Source organism: Pimephales promelas, chromosome 3 (assembly GCF_988280905.1).
Source record: "Pimephales promelas chromosome 3, fPimPro1.hap1.1, whole genome shotgun sequence".
Classification (NCBI taxonomy): Eukaryota; Metazoa; Chordata; class Actinopteri; order Cypriniformes; family Leuciscidae; genus Pimephales; species Pimephales promelas.
The window spans coordinates 20,150,977-20,171,164 of record NC_142771.1 but is presented as its reverse complement, the minus strand read 5'-3'; the positions used below and the strand labels follow the sequence as shown (position 1 = coordinate 20,171,164).

The 20,188-nt window shown below is 37.3% G+C and overlaps 1 protein-coding gene across 1 annotated transcript; it reads right to left on the bottom strand.

Moving 5' to 3' along the window:
* Positions 1-667: 667 nt before the first annotated feature.
* cavin1a (caveolae associated protein 1a) lies at positions 668-19,990 on the bottom strand. The gene is made up of 2 exons (XM_039685908.2): positions 18,339-19,990; positions 668-3,110 (listed from the first exon to the last, which is right to left on the bottom strand). The coding sequence occupies exons 1-2, from the start codon at positions 18,909-18,911 to the stop codon at positions 2,430-2,432; spliced, it is 1,254 nt and encodes a 417-aa protein (XP_039541842.2). The 5' UTR covers positions 18,912-19,990; the 3' UTR covers positions 668-2,429.
* Between the last annotated feature and the right edge of the window lie 198 nt (positions 19,991-20,188).

Below are 20,188 nucleotides of genomic sequence, written 5' to 3'. Positions count from 1 at the left end.
TTTAAAACATTTGCCCTCAGTGACAGAAAAGTCAGTGCCATTGTTTTGCCTCAAGATGCACACCAGTAATGTTTTTTCTAAGGTTTTAGTTTATAAAAGCTACTTAGATGTCCTAATTGAACTGGCCTAATCTTAGCTTAATCTAAGCCCTGTCTGTGAAACCAGGCCTTGGAGTTTGGATCACATTAACGTCAGTGGCCAGATCACAAAACAACTCACCATAGTTCTTAACCTAAGAGATAAATCAAATCTTCAGTTTCAAAAGACAAAAAGTTAGTCAGTTTTTTTCAGTATGATTACATTTCTAAATAATATCTTATAATTTATTTTCCCCTCAATAGTAAAACAATAGTACCATCTGACAACAGCTTGTACCTCAAAGCTTTCACTTCCAATTGCTTCCAACCGTTCGTTCAAAGCCCAGACATTCAACAAGACGCATAGGGCCTGCTAATAATTTATACTGTTGAAATCAGCAGCCGTCACATCACATGATAAAGATCACAGGGTGTTCATTAAATATAGGCATTTCAATATAAAGTTAACAACATCTAAATGCCATGAGGGTGTTTATGAAAATAGTCTTCCGGAGCACAAACTAGTGTTAATTTCGTTAACGAAAACTAAACGAAAATATTTTCGTCAACGCACATTTTTCACCGAACGAAAACTAGACGAGACGAGACTAAAATCCCGACTAATAAACAATAACTGGGACTAAATCAGAAATAATTTTCGTAGACTAATAAAGACGAGACGAAAATGCAGTTCGGTAAATAAAGACTGGGCTAAAATCTATGGACATTTTAGTTCACGAACAAAGACGAGACGAAAATTACATATTATTATATGATATGGTTTTGTCAAATCCCGTCTCCTCCTCCGCCTCCTCCTCGTCAGCTCTTCCGCCACACACACACACGTTCAAACCTGGAGCGGGCGGGCACAGTCAGAATAGCCTACACAACACATGAGCAGACAGGAGCTGGATTCACGGTGAGGCGGCGGCGACAGGTTAAAAGTAAAACATGCTTTGCACAGGGCTCGGGAGAAAGAAGAGACGTGATATATGGACACATTTTGATGATAAACTAACTAATGATGGCTAACTTTCATAGCATTTAGTATCCAGGCTGGCTATGTTGCGTTAGCTTCTTAGCACGTAGCGACCGTAGCCAGTTGTTGATAGAATTGTATGTGAAGTTAAATTTATGCTAACTTAGATATGTTATACTGGCCGGGCAACTATAGTTTCAGTTACATTTGATTAAAGCAGACAGACGCTTTAAAAAGATTAGTTAAAAAGATTTCATACGTTCTAGCAATCTATGCCTTGTTTCACCTTAAATACTGTACCTTTATATACCATGTGAACTAGCTGGCAGGAAAGCACTTTTGTTGTATCAGTTGGAGTTTTTTTTTTTTTTTCACAACATTGACCTCAAATCTATTTATTTTATTATTCTATGTGAACTAGCTTTAAACAGCCAGCACTTGTGTTAAGTTCATAATACACTTTATTTTATTTATTTGTTTCCTTTGTCAGGTGTATTTTATTTGTTTTAATGCAAGCATTTGTGTTTGTGTCTTTGAACCTTAACAATGTTCAAAATAAATATGCAAATATTGTCAGAACATCTTCCATGTCTGCATGTGTTCCTTAAAATTGTGTTTTTTTATCAAAAAGATGAGAGAAAATGTTGAAATGTGAAATAATTTTAGGAAATGTTAAATATTATCTGCTGACAAAAAAGTAAAAGGTTAAAATGATGTCCTGACTAAAACTAGACTAAAATGTTGACAGTTTTTTTTTTTTGGACTAAAACTAAACGAATAAAATTATGTTTTCTTGGACTAAAATAAAGACTAAAATGCTCGACTTATAGTCGACTAAAACTAGACTAAATAAAAATGGGATGATGTCGACTAAATGTGATAAAAACTAACAAGCGATGCTGAAACTGGACTAAAACTGAAACTAAATTTAAAAATGGCTGGTAAAATTAACACTAGCACAAACCTCCTTACATCCACCTTTCCAGAAAATACTATAACATTCAATTGTTTTGAAGATGTTAAATGTACATTACAGTCAGTCTCCGTGATCAAATTACTCTCTTTGAAACTTTTTTTTGAGTATTATACATTTTTCCAGACAATAAATCACTTCATTTGTCAATTTTAAAAACTGACAATTAATGAAAACAAAATAGTAATAATAAAAAAAATAAGCAACCTTTGGGTTGAGGACATACCAAGAAATAAAGCAAACCAAATGTTTGCTCTTTATTCCTCCATTTCATTTTGCTCTTAATTCCTCCATCAAACACATCTCAGTTCCCTACATCCCATCATCCTTATTTATCTCCAGACTTCCACACTCTTTTTTCCCCCGTGTTGAGCTTTTTCCAGGGCTTAACATACTGGACTTACTGGCCTGCCTTCTCCCTTGGCCTCACCGTCTCCTGGAACACCAGGCGTGAGTGATCAGCTGCTTCTAGCAAGGCCTCCATTTCTGGGCTGTCAATATTGACCAGTTCACCTTCCTCCACCTTTGACACTAGGCCTCCTTCTTGCACCACAAGCTCCTCCTGGAGCTCCTCAGCCTGCTTCTCTTCCTCAGGCTCGGGTGTGGGTTCAATCGCACCTCCACGGACCTTCTTGACGTGGAAAGTGAAGGGCGCCACACGGTAGGTGGTGGATTTGGAGCGGGCGTAGACAGGGTGGTCGGGTGTCAGTGTCTTCTTCATCTTCTCTCTGGAGCTACGGATCTTAATGCGGCGCTGGGTGTCAGGGGTCATCTTTGTTCCCAGCGTATCCATCTTCTTGCTCAGGCTCTTCTTGGTCTTCTCCAGGTTCTCTTTCGTTCTCTGTCTGGTTTTTTCCAGGTTCTCCTTGGTCTTCTGCCTTGTCTTCTCCATCTGCTCCTTGCTGAAGGCCTTCTTCAGCTCATCCATCTTCTGGAGGCCGCTGCGCTTGATGCGTTCAGCACGAGATTCCTCAATGATCTCCTCACCCTCCACTTCTTCACCTCCTTCACTCAGCACCTGCTCTTCTTCCTCTTCTGCAGCCACTGGCTTCTTAGAGGCTTTCACCGGTTTCACTTTGTCCTGAGAGAAGAGGAGAGAACAGTTAAGGAATTCAGATTAGATTGGACGAGGCAAATCCGAAACTTCTAGATCTGATCATAAGCAGTTGATATTAAAGTGGGCATGAAAAGCACCATTTTATATAAAGTGAATCAAAGAGCTGTTCATTTCCACTTTCAGTATGACTAAAGGGTACTGAATATAGTGTGTAAATATACATGTTTCATAATAGTGTATTCAGCAGGCCTTGTTTCCTGTCCACAATTTTCAGGGGTTTTGCGACACTTTTTAAAAATGGAAAAAAAAATCTATTAAGGATTGATATTACTTTTGTTGTTTTTTTGTTAGACTGATTGCTACCACTTTTACGTAATAAAAAAAAGGTTCCCTTCATCCTAGTTGAATAAGATTTTATGACTTTTCATACATGATCTATCTATAGTATACACACACAAAAACTGGGCTTGATTCGGTTGTTCTGAAGGTATGTAAGAAAAAAATGTTTACACTTCTGGTCTTCTAAAAAACTAAATATATTTTCTATATAAAAAAAATCTGGCATAAATATGAAATTTTTTACACAGAAATGAATGCCTAGTACTAGAGCATAAATGCAATGTATCATAAAAAAAGAATATTTCATATGCAAGCTAATGGTGTAGCTGAAGAATTGTGTGGTATATGGCTACAAAAGTACTTTATATCTCCAAAAACACAGCATTAATGAATAGATGAGAAGTAAACAAAAAATGATATATTATTTCAACGCATTCTCACCCCAAGGCGTCACCTTTGACCATGCTTCAATATTTGACGTTTTAGGCGCCCTTTAGCGTCACTTACATGACGCGATCCTACGGCGTCATCTAACTGACGCTAAAGGAAAGCGTCTGTTAGAGGACGCGGTTAGGTTTAGGTGTGGGGTGGGGGTAGGGTACACGCGATCCTAGGGCGTCATCTTACTGACGCTAAAGGGCGCCTAAAGCGTCAGATATTGAAGCATGTCCAAATGCTTCCCAAGGCGTCAGTTAAGTGACGCCTTGGGGGTGAGAATGGGCTGATTATTTGTATGATTAAAAATGTATATTTTTTTTACAACTACTCAATCAATTGTTGGGGTCATATAGACCCCGAAGCCCAGAAGTGTAAACAGGAAACGAAGACCATTTGAAGGTTAAACCCAAATCAATATTTTAAGTTCATGTATCCGGCTGACTGTACACAATCCCTATTCGGGCTTAAATTTGAACACTGAATTTTCTTGTGAGAAACTAATCATCAGCTTAATAATTGTATTTAAGGCTTCAACCAGTTGGACTTCATTCTTCTCAAGACTTATAATAGATCTATATTGTCACCCCTAAGCCTGTTCTTAACATGTTCACATTCAGTCATTCACTCCTCATTTGTCTCATGCAGATAGACCAACATTTGGAATTCAGGACATGCTATGACTTGTCTAAGTGCTGGGACTGATAATTATCATGATTACATGGGCGAAGGAGCTTTGTAGTAAGATAATGAACTGATTTTTATGCAACAAGAATGAGATCTCAATGAGATTAATTTGAAATGTCGGCCATTACTAAAACGATACTGAGCCTACAGACAACGAGTGCAGCACTCCCTCTATAGGGCACTGGAAATGCTGCAAAGTAAGAAATACATTTTAAAGCAAATGTGTTACAATTTATCTTTGGTTTTTCAATACAATTCAAGCCTTTACATGTATATTTTTAACAATGTAAAACAACATAATCTATACATAGTATTATTTGAAACACAACAATTTTTTTGTTTGAAATGAGAATAATAATACTGTGTATACTATATATATATATTACAAATTTTGCTTGGTTGACTGCTGTCAACTGATAAAAAATTACTAATTAATCACACTTTTTTCTGTAATCCTTAAAAGCATACAGGTCTTTAGTGACCTGGGACGTCATGCACTAGCTCCACCTCATTTATTTTTTTAAAGTAAGACATCAACATTTATAATATTCTTCAATCAGTTCATTACAAACTATATTACATGAAAAAAAAAACTTTTTTGTTAAAATGTTATGTGGTCGCCAACGACCGGAGGTGTTTATCAGTGTTCATACTAAATTTAATTTATCTAAGGTAATGTAGAAACAACCAAAAGACGGTATATTTTAAATAGTTGTTTAGTAGCATCTTTATGAATGAATGCCATCATCACAGATTTTTCTTGAAAAGAGTTCATTTATATTAATTATTCAACTCTTTGTTATTGTGTGGCTTAATTGTCTGCTGTGATGCTTTTAAACTCATGCAGGCCTAAAGTAGTACATAGCACTGGATCACTTATGAAGCAAAATACCAAAGTCCTCTGAAGGACTGAATTAATAAAAAAGTACTGATTTGGTCTTTCTTGCACATTCAGCTAGGACTGTTTAAGTAACCAAATACAATCATGGGATTTGTCACTAAAATAGAATCCCAGAATTTTACTAAAACTGCTTGAAAAAAAAAAAAAAAACTCAATCAAGCACACACACACACACACACACACGCACTGCATTTTAGTGAGACAACAAAATACATCTTAACCATAAACATCCTTATGTCAGTGGATACTTGAACAGGTCAACAAAACAACAAAACTACACAAAGCAAAAAGATATTTCAATAGCCTTGGGGCAAAAAAACAATAGCATATTGCAATAAGCATATTGACAGCTCTGAATCCCAACTCTCCATTCAGATTGTAAATTATCATATAATGTTATTAAAGCATATGCTAATTGAAATACTTTTTACATAATGGCAGTATCTACAAGTATATCACACCCTCTGGTGGTCTAAAAAAGAATTGATGCTCTGTTTGTAATTTAAGCCTAAACTAATATAGATTCAAGAGAGTTGTATGAACTCTCTGGATCTCCTGACAATTTCCAAATAAATATGATACCTGAATCTGTTCGTTTTTCAACCTCTAGCCCTGTGCCAATAGAAGTCCTCGTAAACATCCTTATTGTGAAGGCTGAAGATGTGTGCGTGCTTATTTTAGCCTGGCCTTTCATTCCCTCATTCCCTGAACAGTGCTCATTCACACACTGCATCCTCCTAACAAGTAAATATGCTGTGCACCCATATCCACTGACTGACTCACTGGCTACTTAGAGAAAAGAGCTGAATGGAAGACCTGTAGATATTGTGCTATGTGTGAGAGAGACATAAGAGACACCTAATAAACATCCCCAAAAAATATGTCCTCATGTGAACCCCAGTTGGATAAGTCCAGCACAAGCCAGAATGTAGAGGACCAGAGATGTTACACAAGCTCAATCCAAACAGCCAAAACCAACAGAGAGAACTCAGTGTCAACACACAGAGAACAAGTGAGAATATGGAAACACTGGGGAGGAAATCGCATAACTGGAAAGCTTTTTTTTTTTTTTCTTCCCCATAACGATTTGCACGACCACAACAAATTCCAGTAATGTGCTGGTGAGTAATTCAGATTGTTTTCAAGGGAATATCGAATGGATGTATAGTCTGCATACTGTATTAGAAAGGTCAAGATCCACTCGTAAATATGAATTTAAATTATTAAGTGAATTTCAGCACTGACTATTCTAAAAATAGGACAAAATTGCTTATTGTACACTTGCAATTAAAGTACTGATAACTTGAAGCAGACTATATATATATAAAATGAAACAATTATCAAATCAGTACACTTTATACAGCAGTGATTATTTTGATGTCACCGTGTTAAAATAATTACAGTGCAGAAAAGAACTGTTGGCAGAGATTAATTGACACTTGTCATGACTTCTCTCATAAAACTAGCTAACTCCAAACAAAGTTCTCAAAAAAAGATAATTAACATTGATTATATGATGAACTGAGCAGTAAATTCAGGAAACCAAGGCAATTCCTCAATTGATTTATATTCAAACGTACGTTCTACCATTCCAAGATGGCAGAGCCGTTGATGAAATGCACCATCTATCTCTCTTGGCTGAGCAGGCACCTTTTAATGCAGCAGACCACTGTCAGAATAGCTGAAATCATTACATGATTTCTTACAAAAAGAAATATGAAAGTGCATACTGCATATTGTCTTCGGTATGCCAAGGCCACAAGTCAAATGCTAAAAGCCATGTGCACAGTAATGTACACTTTCAGATTCTTGTGAAAATAACTATTTTAATTATTGTAAATATAACAATTTTATTAAATCTAAAGTTGAGTCGTTGGGCACAGAGCTAAAAACTGAGTCCAAAATTAACACTTAACAATCCACAAATACAAGTAAATTGCTTTTTTTTCATCACAATTAGGTATCAAAAGCTTAAAACTCAAAATTCATCTTGTGAAAACTGTTTTGAAATTGGACTTTGCGTTAATGGAAATGGTAGGCTACTTTAAAACCTAGCCGGCTCTTCCCTCTTGTATTTTACAATCAACATGTTTTCTAATCCCACTGTATTGTGATAGAAGTGATATTGTGACATAAATGTATTAGATTGTCACAGGAGAACGCATCAACAAAATGTTTTTTCGCCCGGTGGCTATTTTTGGTACAGCTCCTAAACAAAATCTCATAGGAACTGTAATATTTGTGATATCAATTTCAAATTTGGAACACAACTTGGTAAGTGTGACGATGTTCGGCTGGATTGGCCTCGAGTGTCTCTAGAGGGCGCTCCACTCTCTTAAGTCATCCCTGGACTGTTCATGCACACACCCCTGGACTGATTACTCTCTCACCTGTTTCCATTGATCGCTCTCTCACCTGCATCTAGTTCCACCAGAGAATGTCTAATTGAAGAGAATTGGCACTGGCTGGTTACTTCCGGTTTCTGGACTGGCTGCAGTAACACATCTCTGTCCATGCGGGGGCGCTCGCGGTCGAGTGCAGAATGAATGGGAGTCAATGGGGTTTCACCCCCAGAAATCCACTTTTCTCAGGATGTAATTTTTTGTCAAGTAATTTTAAAGTTGCATTCAAAGGGGAGGGCTAAGATAATACACACATCTGAAAATTGCATTTTTAAGTTCACTTATCTGTTCTAAAAATCCGATTCAAAACTGTGATGACGTCACACAATAGCAGAATGCTAGCGTGTTCCGGCCAACCATGCGGAATCAACAATAAAATCTATGTTGATTTAACGACAAGCAGGTGAAAGAGACACATTTAGCCGTTTAGCCCCATAGACTCCCATTCATTCTGCACTCGCCCGCGATCACCTCCAGTGGAATTCTAATGGAACTGCAACCAAGATGATGCACAACGGGGCTAATAGGAAGTGCCAAGGCTCTCGGTTAGACGGGCTCTGGTTCCACACACACTAAAACCCCACTCACACTATCCACAAGTTTCCGAGGGGCGCTCCTGTAAAAAATAAAGTGGGTGAAACTTCCGGTGACGCGGCGGAAGTAGCATTCCAATGGTATTTTGTGTGTTAGTTAGCGAAGAGGCTAGCTGTTTTTCGGAGAATTATTTTACTATTTAAAGACGCAAATCTTTATGAGAGATGTCGTTACGGAGCTCAGGGACAACATGTGCTGTTCGCGGTTGTATGTATAACCGGACTAAACTAATTTAGTGGCTTAAACGGGATTGTTTTGAACATAAGCCGAAAACGAAATCAGAGTGATCCTGCCAAGGACTGTAGTTTCCATCACCTCCCAAAAGACGACGAATCTTCCTGTGTACATTTGTTCAAATTCTTAATGTTCTATAAACTCTATCAGCATGTGTTTGGCTCTTCTCTACTGATGTTACAGCTAAACTCAGGATCAAAGCCTGAGTTGACAGAATACCAAATGTGCCAGTTAATGTATTCAAGCAGCACATTCATTTATAATTTTGAATAAACTCCAAAGCACAATGACTAAGTGTGTATTTTTTATTTTAATTGTTTGTCAGCTCGCACAACTGTCTGTCACCATGCCTTGATGAGTATTGATTATTAATAATGTTATTATAATACTCCCAATCAACTACCGTGGAGGGTAAAGGTACTGTTATTTCACCCTTTTGAATTTCGTTGAGGTTGTGTTCCCACATCGTTAGCTAGTTTGGATCGCTATAACTTGAATGACTGTCAACTGTTGAATGAACGAGTGTCAAGCATGTCAAATTGCGCTTTGTTTACTTCCAACCGGAAGTCGCGCCCACTTTTGACGCAAGGCCTCATGGGGCGTAGGAAACTTGTGGATAACCCATTTGCAAAGTCTTGTTTCACTGTTGTGTAGGCCTACATCTCAGAGCGGTTCCTATTTTTTCCGAGTCTGTTATCCAAGTCTAGTCAAAAGTCTAGTTCTGATCCTGAATATTGCCTTGTCTCCTATGCCGTGTTTGCTGTCTGTGACCCTTGCCTGTCTGACAACCCTGTAATAAACTCACCCTGCCTTTGTATCTGTGACTGGTTGTATTATGACTGTAAGACAATTGGCTTTGATTTTAATGCAATCATCCGGTCATTATAGCAAAGCATTCATGAATTACAACATTGAATAATTTGACCATTACAACCATTGAACCAACCGTCTGAATAGTACATTTTCACATCTGTCAGAAAATGGGGTGAAAGTTACGACTATAACAATATGTGACCAGCAAAATTCCAATCGCTCTTTAATTATATATATATATATATATATATATATATATACATATATACACAGTATATATTTATGGTAACACTTTACTTGAAGGGGTGTGCATAAGACTGACATGACACCTTCATAACCATGACATGACAATGACATATGTCATAAGTAAGGTTTATGCATGTTTATGACATCTATCATTAAATGTCATTCGCTCAATAATGACATTTTGAATGCAAATATGACATTTTTAAAGATGTCTTTGCTATGACATCTTGACATAAACCAATACATCATAACCTGTCAGTGTCTTTGTCATGACAACTTGACATAAAATTAAGTTAAACTGTCATGTGGTTGGCTTTGAAATTGGCTGTCATGAGGCCATTATAACTGTCATGAATATTTTTTGTGACCTCAGCTACAGTGGTACTAATTGAATTTGGAATTAAAAAGTGATAATGGCTTCATGACAGCCAATGTCAAAACCACCCACCTGACAGTTTAATGTGATATTAACCAATAAAGCTAGGTAAGTTTGATAACTAATCGGCTATGTCATGTTTATGACAGGATGTGTTGTCTTAGTAATGTCAAGTTGTCATGACACTGACAGGTTATGATGTATCGGTTTATGTCAAGGTGTTATAACATCTCAAACAATGTCATATCTGCATTAAAAATGTCATAACTGAGCGAATGACACTTAATGACAGTTGTCACAAACATAAAACTTCCTTCATATTCATAACATATGTCATGTCATTGTTATGAAGGTGTCATGTTAGTCTTATGCACACCCCTTCAAGTAAAGTGTTACCTATATATATATATATAGTGACAGATAAATCTAGAAGTAACTGCACAATTTCCACTACAATACAAAGAAAGTGGCTATTTTAGTCCATTGTCTTGCAGTTTCATAGCTGGTAAGAAATATATGGCCAGTAAATTTTCTCAATTCACTCCATTAACAGACAAAAAGTTCATTTTGGACCTCGTTTGCAATTATTTAGTGCAGTACAAATACAGTAACCATAAATAGCACATTAATACTGCTGCCAGTGTGTCTGGTGCTGAATAATACCCCGAAACTCCAGCTCAAAAGCCCTGTGCTAAAAAGAACGTCAACCCACGCTCTATACATAGACGGATCCCTGTCCTAACCCCTTAAAAGAGGCAAACAATTACATAGATTAACAGCTATCTGTGGACGAACGCACCATGACAACTGTTACCAAGACAGCGCCAAAAACAGTCGGTGCAGTAGTTTGCATGACACTTCCAGCTGAACAAAATCAGCCGGTGATGTGTTGATAACAGCTGTGTATGTGTGTGATGTTGAAAGGCATGTTAAGGTTGAGACACTGAGCAGCTGTTGAGTTCTGTTGGATTCAGAACGGCAGCTGAACAGCAAAACGCTCACCGAGAACGTGAAACAACCATGAGTTTAGTATGGGTTTCATCATGACAGGTATTACAAAAATATCGTCTCTCTCTCTCTTGCATAAGTGTCAAGATCTGTGTTATGTCAGTCAGGACACCACATGCACTTGTTTTCCCAGCGGTCAAGACAGCATTAACAAATGAATCCAAAAGCCACAACATCACATTATAGATTTCTGTCTCTCATTGGCTGAAGGCTATATTAAACTTCTCCGGCTGAAACGGGAGCCAGCGGCTGTTTTCATGCTTCTGTATCTGACAGCTTCATAATGTCAAAGAGGTAAAGGCTTTTCACCTAATAACCTCCTTTGTGTTTGGACAGAGTCATAATACATATGTCCTTGCACAAAATACATGATCAAAAGTTCTACTTGTATTTACAATCACTCCATTTGCTGCCACCATGACACCAGGATCCAGTATTGGAATAGATTCCTAATTCCGGTTTATTATAACTGAAGGCGAGCCTTATGTTTAGATGTGCATTTCTGCTGTGTCTGGCTCAGGCGCTACAGTATCAAGTGTTGCTCCGTCTTCATCTGCAGCCCGGCCCATGCAAGCGATATGAAAGTATGTAGTAATTCCAGGACCTGGGAGAGAACACCTGCGATACACTTTCGATGTGACACATGCAGTTATCATTTCCTGTATCTCATATTTGACATATGAAGAGTTCAGATGCAAAAGCCTCTAAATGCCATTTGAAATTTTCCTCTTTAATGATGATTTTTACCAAACTTGTATATTTAAGTTCAGTGATTTCACTTAAATGGCAATGATAATTACCTATTAATTGTTATTTAAGTGAAATTACTGAACTTAAATATACAAGTTTGATAAAAATCATCATTAAAGAAGAAAATTTCGAATGGCATTTAGAGGCTTTTGCATCTGAACTCTTCATATTATCTACCATGTTAAAAAATAAAAGTGACCACCTCTTCTGACGGTTAATAAAAACGCACACACACGGATGGCAACTCATGCCTCATTTATCCTCAGCCCATTCATCAAGCATCACATTCTGGCCTGGACTAACACGCAATACGCATTCTGCGTACACACACACGCTCTTACTGAACACACACTGCTGTCTGGGTAAATATGATACCCTGAATTCAGTGCAAAAATAGAGCAGAGGCCAGCAGTAACGCTGGAGATCACGCAAATCCTATAAGTCACAGCCACACCTCATCATCTCCCGCCTATCAAACCAAAAAACACCTCTGCGTTAAACATTTACTTAGCAGACTGCAATAGAAATGAATGGAGGTCCACCACATTAGATCATGCTTTTGAAAATCATATTATTATGCCATAAAAAGTCACAATTCTGAATTGAAGTCGCAATTATGACATTTTGAATTGTATGATTTTTCGTTTTTGTTTAGTGTAGTGGAAATGAGCTTCACTAGAAATGACACCACTGTTCCAATATCACTGTCTGTGTGCACAAGCGAGCCAATACCATTCAGTTGATGCGTGTCCCATAAATAGTACGTTTTGACTTGCATGTTCACCACAGGTGCGGAGCTGCAAATGGAAATAACATTTTAAACAATGCCTTTGCATTGAAAATGTCTTTACATGTGGTGCTGGTATAGCTACTGAGACGACCAATAGGTCAGGTGATGTGTTTCACCCCCCAAAAAACTAAAAAGAACCTAATGGAGTTCTATTTGTGCCTGTAATTACTAGTCTGGTCCTGCAACTTACACAATTTCTGAGAATAATGTCAATGTCGATTCTGAGTAAATCATTTAAAAGAAATATTAATGTTTGTACCCTCTATCTAACTCTCTCTCACACACACACACACACACACACACACACACACACACACACACACACACACACACACACACACACACACACACACAAGTCCAGTTTTACAGGGGTTATTTATGACCTCAGGGGTCTGTGATTAGATATCTGATAAATGCCAGTAGTGTAACCTGCAGCTTGAGTGGACATTCCATCAGAGAGGACTGAAACTGAAACTTCATGAGCAATTAAACACACACACACACACACACACAGACTCATACACTACTTTTCAAATGTTTGGGGCCAGGAAGATTTTTTTTGTTTTTGTTTTTAAAAGTCTCGCCAAGGCTGCATTTACTTGATCAAAACAGTAAAAATTGTACTGTGAAATATTTTATCAATTTAAAAAAAAGCTGGACCAAAAAAAAAAAAAAAGTTGCTGTTTGGATGCAAATAGGATTTAGATGAATCTTGACATCGTCATTCTGGAAAATGGCCATGACGTCTCCTCCATGAATAATTAAGAAATGAAAAGGTACACACTCCAATTAGGATTAGAAGAACTGTTGCCAAACACATAACATGCTAGAAACATAATAATCACAGCAATAATGATCAAGTCATAGACTCTTAAGTAATAATAATAATAATAATAACTATTATTATTTATAATAATGATAAAAAATATCAATGTTGAAAACAACTTGCTGATTACTATTTTTGTGGAAAACGCATATTTTTCCATGACACTGATGGATAGAAAGTTCAAAAGAGCAGCATTTACTTAAAATTGAAACCTTTTGTAACATTATAAACACATTTGAATCATTTAAAGCATCCAACATATTATTATTTTAAATCTTACTGATCTCAAACTTTTAAAAGGTAGTATATACAGTGGCCATCACAGTGAAAATATTTTTTTTTACCCTAGAAATAAATAATAATATTGTTGTATAATAATAACACCAAAGCAATAACAAAAATGTATAAAATTGATATATTAAATAAGTGTAAATATACATAAATAAATAAAATTAAATACATAAATGTACCTAAAACACAAGATGCTCTTTGGATAATTTTCATATCATGATCATCAAATTTTAAACTCGTGGAGTTCATGCAATTTGAGGGCATATTAAATTATATTTGATTTACAAATTCAATGTCAATTGTTATACAGATAATACAATTTTTATGCAAATATGCATTCTATTTATGCATGGATGCAATTATAATATTTGACATTTTACATTTACACTATATGAAATAAAAATATGAATAAAATATGCATTCAGCTAATGTGCATTTCTGAGTTTGGTTCTTTGCATGTGATCCATTAGGTAGATCTTCTCTGATTATCCCCAAAAGACCATAATGATCCTCATTAATGTTGGGGAATGGGTGCACAAGCCAACAGAACACTTTACAAATACCAATAAATGACCTCACTGACTCCTGTAATCTTCCATCTTTCAGATAAAACCATTAGAGAGAGCAGTTACATCACCAGTGTTCCCCCCCCCCCCCATCCAGCCTCTCAGATCAGCGCTGGGAGGAAACGACTCGTTAGTGAGGCTAAATGCAGTAACGCTGGTGAAGAGTCATGTGCTGGAACACGCCGAACCTCATCCTAACTATGATGTCAATGATGTCAGATCACTGACTGAAAGCCATAACAAACACATTTACTGGCACATAATGACGTCTGTGGATTTAAAAGAGTCAAATATAGCGGAGAAATACTTAATACCATCCACCGCACTGTCAATCACACTGCTATGAGGATACCAGTTATGACTGATATCATGCTAATTGATTGTATTTAGTACTGTAAAATGTGATTAATATTAAAGGAGCCGTATGTAAGATTGTGGCCAAAACTGGTACTGCAATCACTTTCAAATGACTGTAGAGCGAAGTATCCCCTCCCCCTCCCCCTGACTCGGGGTTGCCAGATAGGCTGCAGGATCCAACAGTTTTTTATCCGACACGTTTGTATCTGCAGCTGTGGTAACTAGAGGAGAGCAACCTGGATGCCGCAACACTACTGACTACTGATTGGTAGATCTGTGGAGGGTGGAGCAACAGACCAAAACATAACATGACAACATCAACATAAGTTGAGGGCTGCAACTTCACTCTTTAAATTACAATAACCTGGCTGGACTACTGTTGTCAGTGATATATATTTGAAATGAACATGATTTCTTAATGTACAGTGACATAGAGCCATTTTGTGATTAATTGAAATACATTTCTTACATACAGCTCCTTTAAATTTTATTTGAAATATATTTATTGTATAGGCCTATTAGCAAATGACTTATTGAATCTCTGACAAAGCTCGTTGTAAATGTCCGGCGGTAGGCCTACTTCTAAAACTGAAAGGTTCTCTGACGGTACAGTAGTGTCATTATCCTTGCAGACATTACCAAATTCTCATCTATAATTAGAATAAGGGAAAGTTACGGAGGATGAGGGTCTCAGAGGGAGTCTCTGTCCAAACTGCAATCCAGCACGCTCTGAACACACTTAATACACAGACACTCTTCGCAGTGAAATGCTTTACCACACACTGATCTGGCACTTCAGTAAAACACTAAAGATAGAATCTTTTTACATATGAAGTCTCTGCTGCTATTTTCGGAGCTTTCACCGAAAATAGTAAGGGAACACTTTCTGTTGAGTAGAAGTAACTTTTTAAATGCCTCAACTTATTCTTCTAACCCTACCAGTATACTTATACTCTAATAATACTCTAATGATGAAGTATACTCTACAGAGACATGTAGGTGCAACGTTACTTATAATCGTTAAAGAGACCATCAAAATAAAGCCAAACCAATATTTCAGCACATAAACATTTGATAACCTTATTCACTTATTCACGCTAAAAGAGCCTAGTTCCACAATTTAGATTAACCAAACACTAAATGTAGAAGTGCCAGGATAAGCCATTTTAATTATGGTCATTCTTTTCAGCTCAAATACACCTCATGTCTATGTAAATGAAACTTATAAAAGCCTTAATGCTAAAAAAAAAAAAAAAAAAAAAAAGGCAGGATTTACTTGGAAACAATTTGATTTGGAAATTGCTAGTACAAAGAAACGGCAAGTAACACATTGATTGAGACAGATTGAAATACTATTTTCTAAAACATCCATAATATTTGAGTTATTTGCAATTCAAAACATTTACTTGTATAATATATTAGTATTACGCAAATTGAGCAGTTACCTGATTTGCATATTTCCTTTGGTGAATCAGTTTCTAAGACGATTCAAATAAATGACACTCGCTCTTAACCCTCGCGAGTAAACTAAACATAGAGATGTTCATGTAGAAAACTCTTTCATATTCTATTGAAGTACAGTGAGTTCAGTTATAATAAATAGTGTGAGTGTAAACCATATTGAATTGAAAGATATCAGACTGGGGTGTATGATAATACTCAAATCTGCAAAAAAATCAGCAAATGTATCTTAAATTACAGCAGCATTTTAATTCTATTTTATTTATTTATTTATTTCAGGTTTATTTAACAGGGACAATGCACACTAATGATACATGATTAAATGTACAGTGTGCCAGAATTAGCCAGTAGGCTATTTTACATCTGCTGTCCCTGGACAGATCTTGATGTCACACCTAAAACAAATAAAAAAACAACAACAAAAAAAACCATAAAAACAATATATCTAGGACAATAACTAATGTCAAAGGTTTCCCCTATCTAAACACAAGAAACACAATTCTAAGGGCGGTTAAACAGCAGTTAAGCAAAAGATATAGCCTAAATATAAATTATAAAGTCTTCATTCTATACCCCCAAACACCTGCCAACTATCTGCCACAGCCAACTATCTCACACACCAGAGAGAGAGAGAGAGACATTAAGGAAAACTTACAGGCCTTCTCTTTGTGCAGGCAGTGTACAATTACCTTTTCTATTTTCCCATTAAGAATACTGTGAAAGAGTAAAGTGCATCATCTGGATAGCATTGCAGTCTATTATAAGCATCATATTTGTGAATAATATATAATCATATTTTAAACATCTTCATTCTAAGACTGTTCACAACTTTAACTGAAGAAGAAATTAATTTTTTTTTTCAGCAAGAATGCATTAAATTAATCAAAAGTAACATTAAAAACCTATAAATTATGTGTCAAATAAATGCTGTGAGAAATGTTTCTTGAACATCAAATCAGCATATTAGAATGATTTGTGAAGGATCATGTGACACTGAAGACTAATGATGGTGAAAATTCAGCTTCACATAAATACATTTCATTTTAAAATACCACTTATTTAAGGAATTATATTTCAACGTATAGCAATTTTACTGTATGATCAAATGAATGCAGCCTTAGTGAGCATAGATATATTTTACTGACGTAAAACCCCACATTATCTTACACGGGATTCTGTCTGAACCATGCTTTATCACTACATCTCTCTGCCGTGTGGTGTGTGCGCTCTTTTAAGTTCTATTACACATTTCTACAAACTTCAGCTAATTTTGACATTCATGTAGTATATTTGCAGTATACTTGTGGAATGTGCTGACCCAGTATTTTTCAGAGGTTGCTGTGAGGTGAGACAGGAACCTTTGAAGGTTCACTTAGGAGTGAACTGACACTTTATAATACTGAGTGGCGAATTCAAGACCAAGCCTTGCAAAGGAATCTGGGAAAGAGGATTGCAAATATAGACCCGAGCAAAACAACATGAACATGCTTAAAATACGTGAAACGACTGAAGCGTAATTGTGTTATAAAAAGCTAACTCCTGTCAAGATATAGATTATGGAACTTATGGTGGTCTAAGGCACTGCCATTTTTACTATGACAAACAATGTGCAATAAATCAATTTCTAACAAAATCAGTCAGAAATTGCAGTTTCTACAGCTGTCCAAAAAAACCTAGACTAGAACAGTGAGGAAAAGACCACAGATCAGCTGGACTCAAGCTTCTGTAACCAGAATTGACTCTACGCACGGCGGTATTTCCGGTGAAGGTCTAAGGATGCTGGATTACTTCCGCCAATCAGTCCAATGCTATACCGAAAATTTATATTGGTTTTTATACTCTATGGCTATACCTATCTCCCCAACCGGAATCTGAGGAGCATCCTTGCGTCAAATGCGGAACTTATGCATACATATAGCCTATTAGTTCCAGTTCCACACTAAAAAGGTACCCCATTGGTAAGAGTTGGGAATGGTAACAAAAATGCTTTAAGTTCAAACCCTGCAAGAAGGGATCCATGCAGTTGAGCAAGTCAAATAATTCTAGGTTGCTCAAGAGTTCCTTTAAGTCACATTGAAAGCAAGTATGTGCTAAAAAAAACTAATTAGTAGCCATTAGTTAAGACAAATGAAAGGAGATGGAATGTCATGTCTGAAATCATACACTCCTTCCTCACCTGGAAGATGAGCACTTTGAAGTTCTTCCTCTTGAGGAGCTCGTGTTCATTGTTCTCCAGTTTTTTGATCTGTCCCACTTGCTTCTCCAGGTCCGTTCGCACGCTCTTCACGTTGATGTTCACCTTTCGCACCTTGTCCAGGAGCTTGTTGACCGTCCCGGCCGTTCCAACGTGACTCTTCGCCAGCTTGGCCAGCTCCGTCTGGATGCTGCTCATGTTCTTCTCCATGGTCTCCTGCTTGGCCTCGAGACCTGTCTGAGTGTGCTGGATCTGGTCCACCACACCTATGATTTTGTCTAGGAGTGCCAGGACCAACATGCCAGTAGCCTGGGCCTCAGACTTCTCGGACTCTCCAGCGCCACCTCCATCGAGTCCCGGCCCCAACACCAGGTCCACCTCCTTGGCTGGGTCACCATCGTCATCATCATCATCGCCTCGTTTTGATTTGAACATGTTGGTTGTGATGGCAGGTTTGGTGGAAGACGGCACCAAGGCGACCTCCTCATCATCATCATTATCATCCGAGATTTCGGCGAAGACGGCGCGCTCCAGTTTGAAGTCTGTGTCGGCCATGGCTCGGTTTCAAGTATACACTGATGAATACGCACACAAGCTTACTAGCAGACAGAAAGCAGAAGCACACTCACACTTTGCCCGGTGTGAAAGATTGCAGTCCCAGGGTAAAAATAAAGCACTAAAAAAAGACTTGAATGACAGCAGACACCCAATGGACACAGCGGACAACCTTCGGCAACTCTTCAAAACGTTTCTTGCCTACTTTGAACCAATCTTACACCTGTACTACCTACTTCCACTACATACTACTCTCTAGGTTTGCTAGACTGCCTCAAACTTTTCCTCCCTTCCTCTTTCCCTCAAGTCTACTTTGGGACGTCAGCCAGTCGGTGGAAACAGACTCTCTTCTCCAAGGTGTGTAAGGAAGAGTGTGTGACCACAGCTCCCAGTGAATCCCACTCGTCAGGTCTTCCCTTTCCCTCTTCAGTCCAGCCCCCTACCAAGATCACTTACTGTAAGGTCACACCCACACTGACCCTTTAAGGGGAGTCTCCACCCTCCCAATAGAGGCTGGCAAGGGACACACATACTCACCCACTCATTGATGCAAGGGTATGAGACAAACAGCCCAAAACAATTTATGAGTCATTATAGCGTAAACCTGATCCTGAAAATTACGATCATAGATGCGTGTTATTGGAATCACCATAAGAATTACAATAAATAAGGTAGATAGGACACACTTGTAATCATAGCACAAATTAATTATGTTTTAAACTTTGGGTTTCAAGAGTGTTGATATTTAGTCCAACAGCACTGGACGTGATTGTTTTTATCGCTCTGCTCACATTTGCAAAGTTACAGACCGGAGTATGCAAGCACTGTGGATTAGAAGAGAGGATATCTGATTTTTGATTTTTTTTTTTTTTTTGAATGTTCGAAGTTTGCGGATTTTACATTGTAGCAAGTAGGAGCGATTACAGAATGATTTAAGAGGGGAGAGGGGAAACTACTGTTACTCCACTTTAACAAAAGCTACAGTACCAAGCTTTATGTGTAAGTATATTTGTTTGCAGAGAAAAAAAAAACAGACAAAACAAAACTGGTCAAAATTTGTCTGAAATGTAATTAAGCAATTTCACAATCAGAGTATCGGTGTTGTTTTTCCAAATAGCAGCTTGGCTGGCATGAAACTGCAGCTGACACTTAAGAAATAAATCATGTTATATATTATCAATAATGATTATTATATTAATTGTATTATATATTTAGATATGATTTATCAACAGATCTTTTCTCACACCATGGATACAAAAAAGAAAAAGAAAACCTCA